This window comes from Lactuca sativa, chromosome 7 (assembly GCF_002870075.4).
Source record: "Lactuca sativa cultivar Salinas chromosome 7, Lsat_Salinas_v11, whole genome shotgun sequence".
NCBI classification, from domain to species: domain Eukaryota; kingdom Viridiplantae; phylum Streptophyta; class Magnoliopsida; order Asterales; family Asteraceae; genus Lactuca; species Lactuca sativa.
Genome location: NC_056629.2, coordinates 116,285,134 through 116,307,796, shown reverse-complemented (window position 1 = coordinate 116,307,796; position 22,663 = coordinate 116,285,134). Strand labels below are relative to the sequence as shown.

General features: G+C 37.2%; 1 protein-coding gene across 3 annotated transcripts; it reads right to left on the bottom strand.

Annotated features, from left to right (window-relative positions):
* Nucleotides 1–1,244: 1,244 nt before the first annotated feature.
* LOC111881558 (protein FORGETTER 1) lies at nucleotides 1,245–21,815 on the bottom strand. 3 transcript variants are annotated; one of them, XM_042896518.2, is made up of 32 exons: nucleotides 21,178–21,815; nucleotides 20,538–20,603; nucleotides 20,285–20,458; nucleotides 20,079–20,209; nucleotides 19,918–19,994; nucleotides 18,939–19,120; nucleotides 17,629–17,706; nucleotides 9,373–9,505; nucleotides 8,038–8,098; nucleotides 7,880–7,961; nucleotides 7,675–7,803; nucleotides 7,366–7,509; nucleotides 7,151–7,250; nucleotides 6,933–7,061; nucleotides 6,765–6,835; nucleotides 6,501–6,679; nucleotides 6,267–6,360; nucleotides 6,082–6,179; nucleotides 5,847–5,982; nucleotides 5,652–5,758; nucleotides 5,435–5,530; nucleotides 5,267–5,354; nucleotides 5,000–5,120; nucleotides 4,771–4,885; nucleotides 4,264–4,387; nucleotides 4,116–4,193; nucleotides 3,919–4,037; nucleotides 3,768–3,818; nucleotides 3,593–3,695; nucleotides 3,311–3,439; nucleotides 3,020–3,131; nucleotides 1,245–1,645 (listed from the first exon to the last, which is right to left on the bottom strand). In XM_042896518.2, the coding sequence occupies exons 1-32, from the start codon at nucleotides 21,577–21,579 to the stop codon at nucleotides 1,614–1,616; spliced, it is 3,741 nt and encodes a 1,246-aa protein (XP_042752452.1). In that variant the 5' UTR covers nucleotides 21,580–21,815; the 3' UTR covers nucleotides 1,245–1,613. The 3 variants fall into 3 exon arrangements, with proteins under 3 accessions (XP_042752452.1, XP_023733740.1, XP_042752453.1); XM_023877972.3 differs by having other exon boundaries at nucleotides 6,933–7,067; nucleotides 21,178–21,814; XM_042896519.2 differs by lacking the exon at nucleotides 3,768–3,818 and having other exon boundaries at nucleotides 6,933–7,067.
* Nucleotides 21,816–22,663: the final 848 nt, after the last annotated feature.

Here is a 22,663-nt window from a genome sequence, read left to right as displayed (position 1 = left end):
TCTAAATAACTCTTGATTAGAGAAATAATTTTGAAGTCTTGATGTGTTCTTCAATAAGATGCTGCTAATTAGTAGATGTTGTGGGTGAAATTGGTGTTAAAAAAAACAAATGGTTTTAAATAAAAGGGTTAAATGGTTGAAAAAAAATCGGTTGGGCCCGTTATAACGACTTCTCGATACTGCAAATCCCAGTCCAACATCAAGGTCAAACTATCATCTTGTCCGGAGAACCATTGGCTTCACAAGCAATATCTAGCACCGTTCATCTACTCATACAAAAACAAGTGATTGCATCCATGCACACTTTACTATTCGAACCTCAACCACGACCCTCCAACCCAAACACGACACGATTTTCACTCCTAGTATTTATTGATATAGGCATCCCTATACCCACCAACCCGAACACAATATGATTGTCACCCCTAGTATTGATAGCTACAAAGACCAAGTCCAAGATACAAGACCTCTTCTCCGAGTGATACTCTTTCCAGGCACAATAATAGGGCCACTAGCCTTAGTTTCCTTTGTTTACTTTTCAGTTAAGCTATTTCTTGTTGCTTAATTCTAGGATATCCAGTTATTTTCCTTAAGTATTTAACAATGTAATTGTTTTGAAGAAAGTATGCAGAAAATTGCTCCACTCAAAGACCCAGTCAATATGAAGATTAACGGCTACAAAGACCAAGTCCAAGATAGAGGACCTCTCCTCCACGAGTACTCTTTCCAGGCACAATAATAGGGCCAGTAGCCTTGGTTTCTTTTGTTTAATTCCAGTTTAGCTGTTTTTTGTTCCTTAATTCTAAGATATTCATTTATTTTTCTTAAGTAGATAATAATGTAATTGTTTTAAAGAAAGTACACGGAAAAATTGCCTCACATCTATTTCCTTCATGTTTAACTTTTGCTTGGAGATTGACCATCTCAAATAGGTCGTATCACATGCTATGCTAGTGGTACTATCCTCAAGTTTGGATCGTATTGGATATTCTATAATGTTTGGATTTTTATCCAAAACAAAGAATCTATGGGAAGAAAGCAGACACTTGGGAGTTGAGACAACATAGAGAAGGATGGGAAATGTAGCGTTTGTTGTGTAGCTTAGACATAACACGTGTTACAAAGTTAAACATGATACTCCATAATCTTTTATCCAACTTAATATAGAGGGAAATGGTCCATGTCTGAAGCCTTGAGCCTTTAGATTGAAAGAAAGAGCCCAAGGTTGCATGAAGTTGGAAGTATGAACGGCTAATTGGCTATCATCATCATTCATCAATACTCAACAAAAGACAAATCAACGGTTTGTTTATCCGTAGATACATTCACGCCTATAAACCGTAATGCTTTCCTCGGTAGATAGGTAGGAAGGTATTAATTACCACTTAAATAATTACACAAAAAAAAACCCCGAGTGAAAGGAATGAAGCACAAAATATAAAACATATATATAGATCTATATTATATTTATCAGCTGCAGCAAGTTTCGGTTGGTGCTGTAATCATCATCATGTACTTCAGTTCCAAAGGCAGATATCTTTATAGAAAGATGAACAAAAATAAAATAAGTTTATCTTTATCCACCACCAAAAAAGCCTCTATGACTGACTATCTTAGTCCTCGATTTCTTGAACCCACGCTAGATCTGTCATCATTCATCATTCATCAATCATCAATCAAATCAAGGTCAGGAGTCAGGACATATAACTGCCATCAACCAACCAACACTACAAATTCAACACTCTTTTCTAAATTATCTATACTACATTATAAAGTAAATCTTACTATTTCTAAAAATAGATTCAATATAATAATAATATTTTTTTAAGACATTCAAGTCATTAAGCTAATAGTACAAGTAAGCATTAATAAAATAATAATATTTTTAAGTTGTACAAATATATAAGCTTAAAGTATAATTATCTCTTATTAAAATAATAATTAAAAGTTAAACTAACTATATTTTGAAATCTTATCCAGGGAGATTTTAAAAGCACCAATAAAAAGTCAAAATCACCCATTCAAATACACTTTTCAAAACTATTTTCCCGTTTATTTTAGAGTAAATTATAGAAATGACCCTTAAGCTTTGGTCTGATTAAAGTTTTGGTCCCAAAGTTAAAAAGTTAATAAGTTTTGGTCCCTAAGTTAAAAAATTAATAAGTTTTGGTCCCTAAGTTAAAAAATTAATAGGTTGTATCCTTGTGGTTTATATATATAGCAGTTTTGGTCCTTTAGGATAAAAAAACTAACTTAATCTTTCTTTTTTTTTTTCATTTTCTTTTAACAATTTATTATTATTATTATTATTATTATTTTTTAAGATTAAAAGCAAGAATATATTAGTTGTTTTATACTTTATTTTTATTTAGTTTCTTATTTAAAAGCGTCTTGTATAAAAATTATATTAACCAAAAAATAATATAAGTGATAATAACAATTATTTTTATTATTAACTATTTGGTACACTGATCGACTTGTATAAAAATTATTTTTATTTAGTTTCTTATTTGGTACAGTGATCGATTAACCAATGTGGTAACTGTTTTTTGGAATATGTTCTCTAATAACAAACTAATCTTTTGCCACCGCTTTGCGCGGGCCAATTGCTAGTGTGTGTGTGTGTGTGTATATATATATATATATATATATATATATATATATATATATATATAATCAATTTTATCCTATTTAAAATTATAAGAGAATTTATTTGATTTATAAAAAACCACCATCTCAACCATTGATTTTTAATATAAAAAACATTGAAAATTAGATTACGATATTACGAAATTTCGGATTGTATTTGAAGACATGCCAATGATAGTCTGTATATCTTCTAATAAAAAATAAAGCTTAATTTGAAACGAGAAAAATATATACAACCAAAGATTAAATGAGGAGCCGCATGTAAAATAAATAAATAATGGCCAGCCATGGTTTGGCCATCTGTCCTTGCATATTATTATTATCATTTTCTTATTTGTGAAAACCTTGGTTGAGAGAGAGAGAGAGAGACCTTGAAGCACAGAAGGTACTACTGCATTTGGAACAAGAAGTCCAACAATTCGTTGAGCATCTTTCGTTGTCTCAATGCGCACAACACGTATCCGTCTATGACTTTGACGGGCCTGCATTGCATTCAATACAAATTAAACAATCATTATATATATATATATATATATATATATATATATATATATATATATATATATATATACACACACACACACACATACACACCGAAGCAAAAAAAAGCTTAATAAAAATTCATCATGCATGATTATATCATAATAGTATAACTGGAAACCTGTTTGGATAGGGCCTTCTCAATTGTTCCCCAAATTGGTAGAATAAGACCACCAAGTACATTCACTTCCTGTATTCTTTTCCCCACAGTGCAAAAGCTTCCAAGCTTACAATTTGGACCATGCATGCACTGTGCCAAACAAACAAACAAACTCTCTTCACTCCCTCCCTCCCAATCAAATATACGAATGATTTTAGAATTTAGATTGGGTTTTATGTGATGAAAACTGTAATAAAATCTGCTACAGCATTTTTCATAAATGAAGATGTACATGTATGATACCTGCTTGGATGAAACTTCATACTCGTCCTTCCATCCAATATGTGCCTTTTCTAATGATAATGTTTTTCTGTATTTGTCTTTCAGCTCAGCTATATGCATTTCCCTGAAAAAGTAAGTAAATATTAATAACAAGCGTCAAATGTCAGAGGGACGTTTTTTTTAATTTATTTATTACCTAATGGCCTCCCCAACAGCAGGGCGGAAAATCTTATACATTCCAGAAGAACTGGAAGAAATACATACGAGTTCCTCTTATTAGCTTGTGCTTTGTGCGTGTGAGTAGAAACTAAACCGGATTAAACAAACAAACTATATTAATTAATAACCTTTCGATTGCCAAAAGGTAGTGCCTTCTTCCAAGCCACTCTCTTTTTGATTCATAAAATCCAATAGCAGAAGAACCAGACACATCTTTTTGCTTCTCACTAAGCAAGGCACATGCCGCCTGTGAAAATTAAAAATAATGTAATTAAACAACACTGCTTGCTTGTAGTAGTGTAGAGTAAAGAAAATGTGTGCATACCTCCCAAGTAATGCCACGATCCATAACAAATGTAAATAGTACAGTGGATGCTCCAGACATATGATCTGTATGAACAGTCTGCCAAAAGATAAGATGTTAATAACAAGAATAGAATACACAAAGTTTAGTAGTGTAAGTGTAACCTTACCTTTGGAGATCCTTGTAACTCAATTGTGTTGGCTTTCATATCAACAATCCCAGTATCTAAATGGCCTTCAAGGCGTGCATTTTGAAGAAGATGATCAAGAATGCGAACAAACAATTCAAACAGCCTGCTAGTAAGTAATTACTAACAAGTTCAATTAAACTACAATATATATATATATATATATATATATATATATATATATATATATATATATATACTCCCTCCGTCCCAAAATTATTGTCCACGTTTGACTTTTGAAGTCTTTCCATGTCAACTTTGACCATAAATAACTTTATTTGTGTTATATAATTTTTGATGAAACGTATAACAAAGAAAATACATTTAAAAAACAATTTATTCATATATCTTGCATAAAAAATTATATAACAAAAAGTAAATTATTTAAGGTCAAAGTTGAACAAAAGAGACTTAAAAAGTCAAACGTGGACAATAATTTTGGGAAGGAGGGAGTATATATTAAATTAAAAAGCATAAGCTAAGCGTAACCTGTTTTGGATCTCTGGTGGCAGTCCTAAAAGCCGATTGAGAAAACGTCCAACATCATGCATGTCTGAATCAACTATGCGGCCGGTAGAGAACTTTCCAGCATCCTTGCCATTTCCTGCAGCATGAAACCGACCACTCTTAATCCGATCCACTACCACTATAAGCTTATTCTTGGTAGTATAGGTGTACTCAAACGAAATACAATAACAGGCAAAAGATAGTATAGTACCAACAACTGTGTCCCTAACTATGCCAACAGAAACAAGAGCAGCTTTTCCCTTTTCAATAAACTCCCGGATTGTAGCAGGATTTTCAGACAAACAGTTTGGAGGTAAAACCGGAAGAGAATCCTGAGAAACAAACCTCTATAGTGTAGTTTGGTTGCTTTAAACACGTGTGTGTATATATATATATATATATATATATATATATATATATATATATATATATATACATATATATATATATATAGAGAGAGAGAGAGAGAAAGAGAAACCTGGTCCATGATTCCCCTGTACATCAGGAGCAAGGCCTTTTTCCCATAAGAACTATCATAATTGTAGGCGCTAAGAGATGGTCCAGCCCTGAAATGAAAGGATATGTTTAATTTTACCATTTGCTTTTTTTGCTTTTCTGATCAAGGAAAGTGTATCCCCAAACTTACCGGCGATCACCCTGTGTTAAGGCTCCCAGCGACTCCAGTCTCTTTGCAACAATAGAAGCAAACCGCCGCTCCCCTCCAAGATTTGTGAACAGTATCCTATACAGACACAGCTTTCTCTCAGTGTTTTTTGGAAATCAATATACCATACCCATATAATACAACACAAAGCCTAGCCTACTACTTGGTTATGCTGGATTGGATTCATACTTATATCTACCTGTACTCGGGTGCAGAAGCTTGATTTGAACGGTGAGTCCTCCCAAATTGCTGGATTGCACGATCAGCACTCCAAGGCAGTTCTAAAGTTACATGGACCCTTCTTCTCTGATCCCAAAAAAAAAAATCACATTAAGGATGATGGCTGCAAGATAGATAAATCATGCAGGCATTTCATTTAGTATTTAGCATTTACCTGGTTCAAGGCTCTCCTATCAGCCTGCAACGAGACGCCTGCAGATCCAGCTTCAGAAATGATTGCAACCAGTTTCTTACCATCCATGAACAGTTGTTTCTCATGCATGTTCACCATTTCCATACTCACATCCTTCCTGTATCACAGACGATACATTGTTAATAATATAACATCCTAGACCAACTAAACCAAATCAGATCTTAACTTAAAGTCCCAACAATAATAATAAACTCACGTGTTTCGTGCCTGATAAGTCACTCCCTTTCCACTCGAGGCCCTTACAAGCATACCTCGTCTCCCTGTTATTTCCGCAACATTATCAGGGCCTCCAAGCTGCAATTAGTGCAAAACATTAAACATAGATGATTACATTACATATATCATATAAATATATATACAGCACAGAAAAACCTTATTTACCAGATCAATAATGTCATCCAATGGATTGTTTGGAAGCTCAAAAGTACGGATTATGTCCAAAATCTTTGACTTGCGCTCTATGGCTCCTTCATATCTAACACATTCCACATACCAAAGGTTAAGCAGTAATCACATTCAAACTATCATATCAGGTCAATTCAGCTTTGTAATGTATTTTCTTCTGGCAAAAACAATGTTACTACAAAAAAAAAAAAAAAAAAAAAAAAAAGCAACCTCCGTAGTAGTTCAGCTACATATAGATGTCTTGCTTGGAGATACTCCTCTGTTTTTTCCTTGCATGAATGACAAGACCAAGTGGCAGATATTGCATCCGTCTCTGGTTCGGGTGGGACAACACATGCTGGATGTACAAGTTGACCACAACATGAGCACTGGAGCAATTTCTTTCTTTCCTACATACATACATGAAAAGATAGATTAGATTGTATAATCAAGAGCATGTTAACATATCAACAACAAAGAGAGGCAGGCACATACCGCTTCTGAATTGCATATGTTACATATCTGAAACTCATCATCTGATTCCATAGATTCCCGCCCAGAATCAGCTGTTTGGTTTAACAGCAAATTAGAAATACCATTAGTTACAACCCAACTTGAGCACACAAAGAAAGTAGATTGCTGGCTGCATTCTGCATAACTTACATTCGGAATCTTCATCAGTCTCATCATCACTTGAGGGTTTCCATTTTGCAGCTTTCCTGACCCTCCCTTTAAATGAAACATCAGGTGTTGCTGAGTGCCTCTTGCGCTGAAGTTCCTTCACACTATCCTCTACTCCTACCAGGGATAAAACAAAAATCCTAATATTAATTAGAAAAGTTAAAAACTGAGGCATGCATAAATCATAATCGAATGAACACCTGGGAGAGATTCAGGCTCTTCAGGCAGAGGATAGTTTTCTTCAACAAACTTAAGCAACAGCTCACGAGGTCCAGAAATAAAATCATCAAGTTCGTTGCCCTATTAATTATAAGTGTGCACATACATACATACATCAGAAATCAGAATACAATACATGCGAATGCTATTTTTGGTTTTTTAACATGACATGCAAAGAAAAAACACATGCACTAACATATCTTGTGACTGCGTCTTCTGTTCTTGCCTCCCCGGTACTTTGAAGACCAATCACTACACACTTATTGTCCATCAGTGCCTGCTTCGCAAGCTTTACAACAGCAGGTACCTTGGCTGACATGCAGACATACCTAAAGAAACGCTAGAATATAACAGAAGCAACAAAAATTAAAGCAACCACGGAGGAAACATAACATTCGGGCACGCACACACATATAACATATATATATATATATATATATATATATATATATATATATATATATATATATATATATATATATGATGTTAATGTTAATCTGAAAACCTGATGGTTGGCCCAATATAATCTCCACAACTGACTGGAACTAGGCTTCTCATCTCCAAGGAATGCACTTGCAGATAGCAATTCCACCCTCAATTCGGCCCAAAATTCAGCTGCTTTTTTGTATACCTCCTGGCATGAAATAAAATATTAAGAAACCTTGTAGCTGCATTTTTTTTACTTGCAAAGACAGAAAACTACTTGGTACCGTCATTTTGGCCTCCAGCGGAACCTCAACAACTTCAAACTCTGCGCCTTTATAACTCAGTGTCCGACATACATACATCCCTCTGAAACGAAAAATAACCCTCATTTTGGTACCACAGTAATCAGCTAAGCTATACATGATGAATGATAAATGCCAACCGCGCTTTCATGTCCATGGCAACAAGCTCCAGTGCTCCTACTCCTCCTGAATCCAGAGCAACTGCATGGTAGGAGTGTTGATGATGACTTATTAAAGTGGGTGCACACTAAAATATTGGTTTATATGCAGAGAGAATTACAAATGTATAAGTATTATTACAAGTGGCTGAGCAATGTAATCTATAATTTATTTAACCTTCTGAAAGTTTCATAAAGCATGCATTCTATGTGAATTTGCAACTGAAATACAGATGAGATGACCTAGGAATTAAGTCATTTCAGTAACTTACTTTACCCTCACCTTCACTGACGCCTACAATGATTTAAGATGCATTATTGGTCAACATTACGTCTTGTGTGGTAAATTTTATATCAAAACTTCACATTGCCATATTGGTGGGGTGTAACACCATTATTATTATTATTATGGGATCCTACTGTAACATTGTAAACTTATGGGAAAAACCCACCCAATGCTCAGAAAAGTCATTATGTTGCTCATACTTTTGTCCATTACAACCATTTTATGTTAAGGTCTTTGCCTAAATTAACACTTTGTGACCATTTATGTTCTGATTTTTTAAAGAAAGTTTAAGATCAGCCTCAATGAGGTCATGGTACAGGTTTTAATGCACATTTGAATGAAAGCACATTGCTATATTCTGGTTTTAATGAAAGTGCATTGCTCTAAAATGGCCATGAATGTTTTTAGAGCAATGGTTTTTGAGCATTCGTAGATAATACATTTGGTTTTCCCTAAATTTTTTGTACAATATGTGTTGAAATTTTGATTACAATCCAGTAAGATAGGAGCCTAGGAGTAGGTTGTCTTTAGAGGTAAACATAGCATTGGGATAAGTCCTTAGGAGTCTAGTAGTTATAAATAGGTGACCAGCTGATGCATCTTATTAAATAATTTCATATTTAGAAAATACAAAACCCTTTTTATTTTGGGATCCTATACTCTAACTGACAATGTTTAATTTTCCTGAACTAATGCTACAAAAGCCTAAGTATATGTGATTGGTACTGTATGAAACATTCCTTCTCCAATGAACCTGAAGATGGAATTAAAATGAGTCAACTTTTTAAAAAACATCCCACAAGGTTTCATGCATGAGGATCGTACAACTAAGCTGTATCTCAATATATAATTTCATTTAGCTATCCTGCCACAGCCACACCCGCTATGCTACAGGTACAGAATACAGTCTACCTCTAGCATTTCTGCTTCATAGCATATCCCTGTCATCTAAGTTAACTAACTACACAGGAGGCATGACATAACAGCTTTTTATAGTATGACAAAGAAAAGAAAAATATATGAAATAATACCTAAAAAATCACGGAAATCCTCAAAGGAAGTTCCAGCTCCCCAAAGACCAAGGCGTACCATATAACCCAGATTTCGAGGTTCTGATGCACCAGTGGCTGAACAATACACAACGCGCGCTTCAGGAAGTCGTGCCTGTTGTACACATACATTCAAACCAGGCCTCTTAGCCTTCTCAAGAGAACAAACAATATCTCACTAAATATACATATATATATATATATATATATATATATATATATATATATATATATATATATATATATATATATATAACTGCAAGAGGCAATGTATACAATACAAACCAAAATAAAAGAAAACTCAGAATCAGCAGAAAACAAGACCTCGAAAAAATCAACTATCATACCTATTAAACATTTAAACTTGATATGTTAGCAACAGCAATTAAGCCCCTTAAACTGTTACACTTTTTTATGTTCTTACTTTTGTTGCTTTTCTGCCACTTCTTTAATGTGTGCCATAAAAGATAAGAAATTGTACTCCAATAAAATTAAAATCTCTTTTTTAACAGTCCCACTACAAAGATCTGATTTGCACCGCATATATATATATATATATATATATATATATATATATATATATATATATATATATATATATATATATATACACACACACTAGTTGTGAGACCCATGTATTACATGAGTTAATTTAAGAAAAATAAAAATAAATATAAAGGTCAAAATATTTGAGAGCTTTTGATAGGCCCAAGGACGTCCATGTCTACAAAAGGGGAAGGAACAAACCACATCAGCCCACTCTATCTTAGTCCTTTTCTGCAGCCCAGGCTTGTTATTATTTCATCTTGTTTTTTGTCTTATAGTTTGTGGTCCCCTTCGTTGTTATGCTCCTCCCACCACGTTCTGGTCCGTGGGGATCCTTCTAGTGGGGAGCAGGGTCTGTGGTTTATTCTGTTTTGTCTCCAGCTGTCTTATATATAGTCCTGGAGGATCTTTTGTTATTTTTTCCTTATGAAAAAATCAATGAAACAGTTCTTATGAACTTGGGAGAGCACCCACCTCTAGAATTGTGGGAACCTATCATTTACGTTTGATTTATTCTGTTGTGAATTGCAAGTCTAAGCTATCAACTGGTATCAGAGCGATAAGATTCCATGGGGGGAGCTTCCAAAGAAGCAGCGGCGGTGAAGAAGGTTGAAGAGCAAGTGGGGTTAATGCAAGTCCATCTTCAATCTCATGGGACGGATATCCAGGAGATGAAGCTAACGATGGATAGCCTTCTTCAAGGCCAAGACCGAACAAATCAACGACAGGATGAACTGCAGTCGACCTTGGACAAGGTTTTGGAGAAACTCGAGACTGTAACAGGGACGCCAGGGGGGAGAACCCAAACACCGGTGGTTCTCTCAGGCAACAATACTCCTTCTGGACCTACAACAAACAAGAACAAGGGAGTCGCGAGTTCTGTGATTAGCGGTACGTTACCAGGCAGAGGAGGTTCTGGCGGACTTGGAGGAAACGGCGGTCCTGGTGGAAACGGCCTTGTGTTTGGGACTCTTTACCAAACTAACAACAACACCGGCGGTGGGAGGTACGAATTCCGGCATAGAAAAATTGACATGCCAACCTTTGATGGGACGGATCCAGACGGATGGATTCTTCAGGCGGAGCGCTATTTCGCAATATATCAACTCTTAGATGAAGAGAAGATTACGGCGGCTGTCCTCGCACTTAGTGGGGATGCTTTGTCTTGGTATCGTTGGTCCAACCAACGAGCTGAGATACGAACATGGGAAGTAATGAAGGAGGTGTTCCTGAACAGATTTCGCCCAATACACGGTGGCGATTTGTACAAGCAGTGGGCTGCCCTAACGCAGACCGGGACGGCGGAGGAATACGTCCGGCGATTCATCGAATTGTCGGCTCCGCTGGAAGGGTTAACAAAAAGGGTGGCGTTGGGAAATTTCATAGATGGACTATCGGATCAGATCAAGACAGAGCTACGACTTTGGACCCCCAGAGATCTGGGCCGTGCCATTGACTTAGCCCAACAAATTGAAGAAAGGAACAGGGCCTTATTCGCTAGCGGGTTCGGATCCCTGGGAATTCGGGGCAATCAAACCGGAGGGCGTAGTATTGGGGGAAATCCGACCCATTCTACCACTTTCTCTCAACCAGGAAGATCGGGAAGTAATGCTCGACCTCACCGAACACTGACTGAGGCTCAAATCCAAGATAAGAGGAGCCGTGGCGTATGTTATCGTTGTGATGACAGGTGGTTCAAGGGACACGTCTGCAAATCACAGGTTAACGTGATTCTTGTAGATGAGGAAGAACAGACACCTGAAGTTCCCCCTGACGAGGTCGACCCCGCTACTCTTGTTTCCACGGAGGTCAGCCCTGAAGTGGAAGTATCCCTCAACTCGGTAGCAGGCTTATCCTCCCCAAAGACGATGAAGGTTAGAGGGGCTATCGGGAATCAACCGGTGGTAACCCTAATTGACCCAGGGGCCACGCACAACTTCATCTCTTCACATCTGATCCGCCTTGGGACTTCCAGTCGACGAGACAGAGCCTTACGGGGTGAGGATGGGAACCGGTGATAGCGAGAGGGGAACTGGGATTTGCAGAGGGATCTTACTTCACCTTAAGGAGCTCGACATCACTGAGGATTTCCTTCCCCTGCGGTTAGGAAGTTCTGATGTCATACTGGGAATGCAATGGTTAGAGACCCTTGGGGTGACAAAAACAAATTGGAAAGAGCAGACAATGGAATTTGATGTAGGAGGAAGAAAGGCTAAAATCAAGGGGGACAAATCTTTGGGAAAATCCCTAATCTCTCTCAAGGCTATGACAAGGACGATTGGGAAGGAGGGCAACGGCGTATTTCTCGAGCTCTGTAACACGGAGGCTAATGTGATTCAACCCAGCAATAGTCCCTATTCCAGCCCGGTCATCCTAGTGAAGAAAAAAGACGGGTCCTGGAGATTCTGTGTAGACTACAGGGCCTTAAATCGAGCTACTGTCCCCGATAAATTCCCTATCCCTGTTATAGACGAGTTGTTGGATGAACTTCATGGATCGGTCATTTTCAGCAAACTCAACTTGAAGTCGGGGTATCACCAAATCCGGATTCGAAAGGAAGACGTTCCCAAGACCGCGTTCCGAACACACGACGGGCATTATGAGTTCAAAGTAATGCCTTTTGGTCTTACTAATGCCCGGGCCACTTTTCAAGCACTTATGAATGATGTATTCCGTCCCTACCTAAGGAAGTTCATTTTGATTTTCTTTGACGACATCTTAATTTACAGCCCAAGTGAGGAACTACATCGAGAGCATGTGCTCACAGCTTTCCGAAAGTTAAAGGAGCACCAACTCTTTGTGAATTTCAAGAAATGTGAGTTCGGAAAGAGGAGACTAACATATTTGGGGCACGTGATATCAGCTGAAGGGGTGTCTGCTGAAGACAACAAAATCCAAGCAATGCAGGATTGGCCTACCCCGAGCAATCTCAAAGGGCTTAGGGGATTCCTCGGACTCACCGGGTATTACCGGAAATTCGTACAAGGGTATGCTAACATAGCCAAACCCCTTACTGAACAGTTAAAAAAGGATAAGTTTGGCTGGAATGAGGAAGCCAACGGGGCATTCTTACAACTGAAAAAAGCCATGACCACAGTCCCAGTGTTGGCTAAGCCCGACTTCAACAAACTCTTCGTTGTGGAGACGGATGCATCCGGTCATGGACTGGGGGCCGTGTTGATGCAGGAAAACCGGCCGATAGCCTACTACAGTTCCACCTTGGGTGTTCAAGCTCGCCTTAAATCTATTTATGAGAAAGAACTCATGGCAATTGTCATGGCAGTCCTCAAATGGAGACCCTATCTGCTGGGAAGAAAGTTTGTGGTGCGCACCGATCAGCTGAGTCTCAAATACATTCTGGAACAACGGATGGTGGGAAGTGATTATCAAAAATGGATTTCGAAACTCATGGGTTTCAATTTCGATATCCAGTACCGGCCGGGAGCAAGCAACCGTGTGGCGGATGCCCTTTCGCGAAAGGAGAACCAGCTAGATTGTAACTCCATTTCCGTGGGGGTCTGGAAGTTTTGGGATCAACCGAAAGAAGAAATGGCCCGGGATGAATTCATACAAAAAGTTAAGGTTGACTTGGAGCGTGATGTGGAATCACACAAAGGGTATTCCACGTACCAAGGTAACCTTCTGTTCAAGGGAAGGCTAGTGGTTCCCTCCTCGACAGCCCTCTTACCCGAGATTCTAGCCATGTATCACGATTCTCCAATTGGGGGGCATGCAGGGGAGAAGAAAACTTACATGCGAGCAGCAGCGGAACTGTTTTGGCCTGGAATGCGCACCACCATCATGGAATACGTGAGGAACTGCAAGATTTGTCAAACCCACAAAACTCTCACTATGTCCCCGGTGGGGCTGCTTCAACCCATCCCTCTTCCGACGCAAACATGGGACGAAGTGACTATGGATTTTATTGAAGGCCTTCCGAAATCGAGTGGCTGGGACACTATATGGGTGGTGGTTGACAGGCTGACAAAATATGCCCACTTTATCCCTCTCAAACATCCCTTCACAGCAACTGCGGTTGCCAGTGAATTCATCAAAGAAATTGTAAGGTTGCACGGTTTTCCCTCTTCTATTATCAGCGATAGAGACCGAATCTTTGTGAGCCAACTCTGGAGCGAGATGTTCCGTTTACATGGGGTACAACTGAAGAAAAGCACGGCCTACCACCCTCAAGCAGACGGGCAGTCTGAGGTGGTGAATCGTTGTCTGGAAACTTACTTGCGATGTTTTTGTTCAGAAAAACCCAAGAGTTGGGCACGTTGGCTTTCATGGGCGGAGTTATGGTATAATACTTCTTACCACACCTCCATCAATTGCACCCCGTTCAAGGCCCTGTATGGTCGTGACCCACCTCCCATCCTCCGTTATGAGGGACAACACACTACTATGGATGCAATCGACCAACTTCTAGAAGATCGGGATGCCATCCTGGATGACCTTCGAGTGCATTTGATCAGGGCTCAACAGAAAATGGTTATGCAGGCCAACAAGCATCGTCGAGAAGTGGAGTTCAACGAAGGAGACAAGGTCTACGTGAAACTTCGCCCATACCGACAACAAAGTCTTGCCAAGAGGAAGTATGAAAAATTGGCTCCTAAATACTATGGACCCTATCGCATTAGCCAACGGATTGGCAAAGTAGCCTACAAGTTGGACCTACCTCCAACACCTACCATCCATCCCGTATTTCATGTGTCTCAATTGAGGGCAGCCCATGGCGAGCCTACTGTTAGCAATGATCTGCCTCCACAACTCAATACAGAGATGGAACTAATCCTCCAACCGTTGTTGCTTCGAGGGGTACGGATTGGAAAGGGCAAGGATCAAGGAAGAGAAGTTTTGATTCAATGGAAGGGGCTGTTAGAAGCGGAAGCCACTTGGGAAGATTTTAACAGGTTCCACCTCCAGTTTCCAGAATTTAACCTTGAGGGCAAGGTTCGAGTTTGGGAGGCGGGTATTGATAGGCCCAAGGACGTCCATGTCTACAAAAGGGGAAGGAACAAACCACATCAGCCCACTCCAGATTAGTCCTTTTCTGCAGCCCAGGCTTGTTATTATTTCATCTTGTTTTTTGTCTTATAGTTTGTGGTCCCCTTCGTTGTTATGCTCCTCCCACCACGTTCTGGTCCGTGGCGATCCTTCTAGTGGGGAGCAGGGTCTGTGGTTTATTCTGTTTTGTCTCCAGCTGTCTTATATATAGTCCTGGAGGATCTTTTGTTATTTTTTCCTTATGAAAAAATCAATGAAACAGTTCTTATGAACTTGGGAGAGCACCCACCTCTAGAATTGTGGGAACCTATCAATTACGTTTGATTTATTCTGTTGTGAATTGCAAGCTATCAGCTTTGAATTTGTAAGAAAATAAGAAAAAATAATGAATTATTATAATGGAAATGTTTTTTATCTTTTAAATTTAAACAAATAATTTAAATAAAAAAACTAATGAGCTTTAATTTTGAGAATTTTGAAATTAAAAGGTAAGTTCATTAATGAAATTCATATCAATTTATTACTACATTTATTACAATTATTACATTAAAATATTATGTGGAATTAAATAAAATAGAAAATTCATAAAATGACATGTGGAAAAAAAAGTTAATTCAAAATAACCACAAAATGACATTTGGCAAATTGAATGAGAGTGCGACAAGTGGCAAAAAAACCTTCATTTATTAGAGAGGATATATATATATATATATATATATATATATATATATATATACTAGGTGTGAGACCCATGTATTACATGGGTTTATTTAAATATATATATATATATATATATATATATATATATATATATATATATAAAATTTTAACAATTTAAAAAATTTGAATTTATAAGAAAAATGAGAAAAAAATTTGAATTATGAAAATTAATGAGACTTTAATGTATTGAATACATTGCATATATAAACTCTTTCTAATAAATACCTTACATATATATTACCATACATATTAAATGTGGAATTTTAATTTAATAAAATGAAAAATACAATAAAATGACAAGTGGAAAATAGAAAAATTAAAAATTCTAGAAAATGACATGTGTCTAAATGAAGGAGAAGATGACATGTGGCAAAAAAACTTTCATTTATTATAGTAGATATATATATATATATATATATATATATACTAGTTGTGAGACCCGTATGTTATACGGGTTGGATAAAACAAAAAATTAAATATAAATGTTTAAACAAAAATTTATTTAAATTTGAAATTTAAAATTTAAATTTAAAAGGAAACATATTAAATACTATATGAGTAGTAATATTGTAATTTATTAGTTATTTTCAATTAAGGCAATTATTAATTGAGGTGTAAATATGATGGGTTAATTAAAAAAAGATAAAAAAAAAATGAGAAAATGACAAATGGAAAAACATTTATTCAAAAATACCAAAAAATAACATGTGTCCAAGTTAATGAGAGTGTGACATATGGCAAAAAAAACCTTCATTTATTAGGGAGGATATATATATATATATATATATATATATATATATATATATATATATATATATATATATATATATATATATATATATATATCCTCTTGTAAGCATCTATTATTCATAAAAACACAGTTATCATTCTACTGCGTGTGTCTTTCTGTTTCTTGGATACAACACATCTAAGGTATAATACAGATAGCTTTCAACTACAAGTGCCATGTATTTAGATTATTAGCTACGTATCTGCAAACATAGACAGTTGCTGTTTCACGTTTATTAAACTTTCTACGATTAAAAAGTGTTTTCTGTTTGAAATAATTTCCAACATCACTAAAAACCAAGTTGCATTTTCAGTCTCTAAACTTCATCTGTAGTAAGCTAGCCCCCTAGATGCTCTTGAAGAACAAATTTGAGCCAGACAGAAACCCAGCTTCTCCTTTAGGTTCAATCTCTTGTGCCATCTTTATCATCACTCAGCCCAATACGACACTAATCTCCCTCTAGCCTTGTTTCCTATTCCTATCTCTCTGACCACACATGCTAATTAAAGAGAAGAATGTTTTAGGAACTAAAACCACCTGCTAAACCTATTTAGACCCACTGACTGACCTAATGGAAAATGAGGCAGCACTAGCAGTGTACCAAACACGACCACGAGGATTACTGATAATAATGATGATGAATATACCTACTACCAATTAAAATTTAAAACAGCATTTTAGCCTTATCTACTTATGCAAATGGGTGTTCCACTTCCACATACAATATAAAACTGAAAGCTCTACCAAACAAAGGCTTTGGGTTTGACCACCAGGAGCAAATCAACATTAACCATTCAAGTCATTTGGGCAAGCTCTCCCTGGTGGTGCCTTTGGGTTATGCACCTTATGATTTCAGCAAATACATAATAGGCCCTGACTTACGTTAATGACATTTTGGGAGAGATATGGATAGCTTGCTTTTTCACTCTAGTTACTATAGTACTATATATATTAAATTAATTGTAAATAACAACCTTGAAATTCTATCTTTTATTTACTCTGATCTACTTGAGATATCTGGTTACTTCAGCAGAACTATGTTGTTTTAATCCTCTCCATCAGAAAGACAAAGGGTGCTGCTTGCAATAACAGCCCTCTTGACAACACACAAAGCTAATTAACAATAATAATAAACAACAGTTTCATGAATAGATTAACAGGTGAAGAGAATAAACCTGAATTTCAAGAACTGCTTCACCCGTTCGTGTTGGTTGTCCTCCGGCTTCGGGTACCAAATTTTTGGCCTTGTGGCACTGCAATCAAGCAAACACCACTCAAGCACAATAGATTTTTTATTTATTTTTCTCTTTTTTACCCTTCTAGATACCAATCAAACACATTTTTATCATGTAACAAAAAACCTTGTCTGACCACGTTTTCATCCTGAAAATGTTACATAAATGTGCACACATCATAATACTTGGATTTTTTCTCTCTTTGATTGAGTCTTAAACGGAAGACCAGATGATTACAACTAAAACGCATGCCCACAAGGAAACTGGTGGTGCCATACATAGAAAGTAAAGCCATAGTAAGGGGGGGTGAGGTGATGACAACATGGGTTTTAGAGGCAGAAATCCATAGTAAGGTTGGTGTTATATTTTTATTTTTATTTTTATTTTTGAACGGCAAATATAGTCTGCTCCTTAATCCACTTATGTCCCAGACAGGACTTGAACCCTCAACCTCAAGGAGCAAGAGCAACACCTAATACCGCTAGGCTAGAAGCCCTTTGGTGTTTGTTATATGAGGGAGGAAGGGTTTGTGACTAGGTGGTCTGAGACCAGAGTCGAAGAACGCGGTTGGTTTTTAACTTCTAATGAGAAACTAAACACAGATCCAAAAAGCAGCAAATGAAGTGTTCAGAGAAAATAGAGAAAGCATATATCAAAATGAAGACATGTGGGGTGTGTAACACAAGGTAAAAAGGCTACTAATGAGATGTAGAGATGTTGTAATTAAATTCTTAGGAATGTTAACATCAAAGTAAATTTATGTTTGTGATCTTATACATAATTCCTTATTATATTTACAGTTACACCTCCAATTGGCTATTACTATGCAGTGGCCAGTGAGGATGCCATTTTTATTCAACAACAAAAATGACGGGAGTTTTTCATAGTGACAGCTTCTAAGTTCTAGCTAACTCACAGAACTCGTTGCATGCTAGCTATGGTCCTGCTCCTGCCAACCTTAAAATTCAATTAAAAAATGAACAAACATCCAATTTAAAACATATATTTTTTATCTAGAAAAAAATCCAAAAGACCATTCTAGCTAGCAAGTTAACTTACGGTCAGATTAAATCAGCCAAAATAGACTTAAAAATTGCAAAAGGAGTCTCTAACTTCAGTGAGCAATGAGTAATAAGCATATTGAATTGGTTAGCTGCTACTTGAACAGATAGGATTATAACTCAATCATACAAGTGGTAGGCTGTATTTAAAAAAATAAAAAAAAATAAAAAAAAAAAAAAGGTTGGTACCTCATCAAACACGATAAGCCCATCATATTCTGATCCATACCACTGCACAAGCTGTTGCAATCGAGAGCGTCCCCTCTCAGAAGAAGCTATAAGGCTGCTATATGTCAAGAAAACAACACCCTCTTTAATTCCAACAGTCTTGGAATCAAGCTTGGAATAAGGGAGTTTGTTCAGCGCATGCACTGCAAGCAAAACATAATTAGTGTAACCATGAGCAATACCTTTCAATTCTAACCATTAAGGTTAGGAAAATAGAAAAAAAAAATCAATAGATCCTTATTACAATCAATTTTTAGTAGCTGTCTCATCGTCCTAATGAGAACTTCACAAGCAGCCAACAATGTCACACGTGAAAGGCAACCAAAGGCGCACTTAAAGGTCTCATAGTAAAATGGTTGACTAGAAAAGAGAAAATAATATTTGCCCCCACTTTATTTTAGATTTTTGGAGATTGAAACTGGCCTACAAGCATCCATCTAGTTCTATTGTGCAAGTCGACATATAAACCGAAACAGTGAAAAGATCATGCAGGAGAAAGAAAAGGAAAATCGAAGTCCAGGTCAGTTTGCGTAGGCATACACACACATGTTGGTGATTTTAGTAGTGTCACCAAGACATTTTAGTGTAATAATGGAATTTACAAGATTACCAATGAATGGAGTTAGAAACTTGATAACCAACAAGATTTGGAGATTTAGAAAAATTCAAACTCTCTATGCGTATATGCCTAGACTGAAATTGTTCTTGATAGGACTATTCTGTAATTTGAATTTCGGGCATAGGGGAGAAGAACTATGAAATTCGGAAAAGTGTTTAAACGATCCCATCAAAAATCTAAACCAATTTGTGATTCCGGTAACCACCCCACCCCGTCTTTCATTCATATACTCTAACAACACATATATCACAGATGCTAAAAAACTATTCAGCTAATAGATGGATATGGTGCTCGTCCAAACAAACGTAAATACATCAATACCTTCAACACACGTTGCTCCCACATCATCCAAATCTCTTCTTGCATCAAACTTCAAGTCTGAACCAACAGAAATCCACCTAAAACCATATCATGATTAGCACAACTGCATTGCTTAATGATCAAAGATCACTCATATGCAAAACCATCAATCAAGTGCTTACAATGCTTTTCTCCTCCCAAGGTGCCAATTTTCCCAAATTAGTCCTGCAATTGTGCGTCCTTTGCCAACACCAGCTCCGTCTCCAAGGAAAAACCCTGCCCTGGAGCCGTTTTCAAGATGTTGCAGGTGTCTCTGTCAAGAAAACAAACAATGATGCACATCAAGCATAATGAGGTTAGAAGCTCATACTTAAGTCAAGAAAGCAACCTGACAAGCATAAACTAGTGTTTCAATCTGCAAGCATGATAATGCTTTTGAAGTTTCCAAGTGACCCTTCGTTTGAAGATCATATGTGGGTTCAGGTGGCTGCACTGCAGATAAGGAAGAGGTTTCCACAATGGGATCTGGATGTGGAGGACCAATAGACAGCTTTGGTGGGCGCTGCATTTCAACAAAGTATATATATATTATAACCCAGACAAGTCTATTACAGCACCTCAATAGAACGATAAAGACTCACATAGTCTGTAAATGTTTCTCCCACAATGCCTCCACCATCTTCCTCTCGTTCCACTTCAATTGCTACCTGAATAGGTTTAACTCATCATGTGAGATATAGTGAGAGGTGTAACAACAAATCCCAAATTAAAGAAACCAAATTGCAATTCTAAGGGGATTAATTCCCATCTTTGAGAAGACAATTAAATGGCAATAGAAATGAGTCAACTTGCTTCAGCAAAATCTCTGCAATTTGCTACCAGTGGACAGGTCAAGGGCCAAACAAAAAAGTAAAGCACATCTAATTTTCTACTATTTGTTCCCTTTCTATGTTCTCAAGAAGCAGTTGACTGAAAATATATATACCAAGTCATGAGCCATTCATAACGATATAATGATAGACTACACTCCTATGACTAGAAGACTTGAAGAAACTAGTGGCGTAAGGCATGGTAGGAGATTTCACTTTGCAGAAATATGAATGTGTAGGGAGCAAATTACTAAAATAAAATGAATTTGTCTCTGAATGACTGAGACAAGCAAATTAGGTCAAAATTAAAGACAAAAGTATGCATACATCGTAGACAACAAAACTTGGCTGATAGAGATTAAGAGTGACACAATGGAAAAGATGGGTGCATCTTAAGAATGGAAGAGCAAACCTCGTTGACTTCCTCAGGAGGTGGGGGATAGAACTGCTTAATCCGAGAGAGATCAACGGCAAGTTCCATTTTGCACTGGGGGCAGGAGAATCGGGATAGACCATGAGGGACGTTAAGGATGGCCTTGCAGTTAGCGCATGGAAGCTGGATCTTACTCGGATCGATGCCATGGGCCGGCACCTGAGAGGGAGGCCGCATCAGCTCCGGCGGCAACATCTGGGGCAACTGGCATGTAGGACATACAAACTCGGTCAGCCCCGGGCCAACCGTCAATATCATTCGGCAACCGGCGCACCGAACTTGGCAACCGCCAGTAACAGCGGAACTAAGAAAGGCCGGTGGTCCTGGTCGTGGTGGTGGTGGGACGAGCGGGAGAGAAGGTGAAACTGGTGGCTGCCCCATTTCACTCGGCCACTCTACCTTGATTGGCTATTGCTGCTGTCTGTTTCCAATATACATATGCCGGTTAGCGCCGTTGAGCGGCGGAGGAATCGTTACAAGGGAAACGGGTGGGGGAATTGAGGAGGGGGGAAGGGAATGGGAAGGTGTTCGCTGGAAGCGGCAAAAAGGTTTTGTCTGTGATCTAATTGGCGCCTCTCTCTCGCTCGCGTTAATGCGCCCAAAGTTACATTACAATAGAGCATCCTTATATCTTGGCTTCGCAAATTTCCCTTCCTTCATTTGAGACCATATGTATCAAATACGATTCTGTTCCATTATTTGTGAATTTTGTAACCAAAATAAAGAAAAAATATTACTAAATGGTAACCAAGTTTATTTTATGTATCCCTATACCTATTCCCTCGAAAAAAATTGGAGTCTTAACTTCTACTTTCTTCCTTTTCCTATTTTTATGAAATGGCCATTTTTCTACTTATATATTTTGGTGCGACTAACATGGAAGTGATATAGCAAATGCTGGTGTTTGACATGTAATGACGTATCAACACATTTGAGATGATTTTATTAAATGACCGGGTGTTGCTCATTGAAAGGCGAAATCACCATATGATAAAATAAATCCTAGTATAATTTGAAAATGGAAAACATAGTCAGTCACTTTGTATTATTTAAAACCAAGGTGTCTGTTCGTACGTTTCACATAATTAAAATTAGTTGTGAGAATCATGTACTACATGAGTTTGTTCAAAAAAAATAAAAATAAATATGAAGATCTAAAAAATTAAAAAGTTTGAATTGATAAGAAAAAAAAATTAACTATTAAAATTGAAGTGTGTATTTCTCTTTTATATTTAAACAAATAATTTAAATAAATAAACAATTAAAATAACTAGATTCAATTTAGAAATTCATAAATTATAAATAAAGTTGCATTAATCATCTCTTCTTAATAAAAGAGTCTTTAAGAGGACATGTGTCCTTTTTTGCATCCTATTGCTTGTCACGTGTCAATACAATAAACATTTACACAATATTTTTCCCGTCTAGGGAAAATACTGCATCATTTGACCATTTGACCATCGTT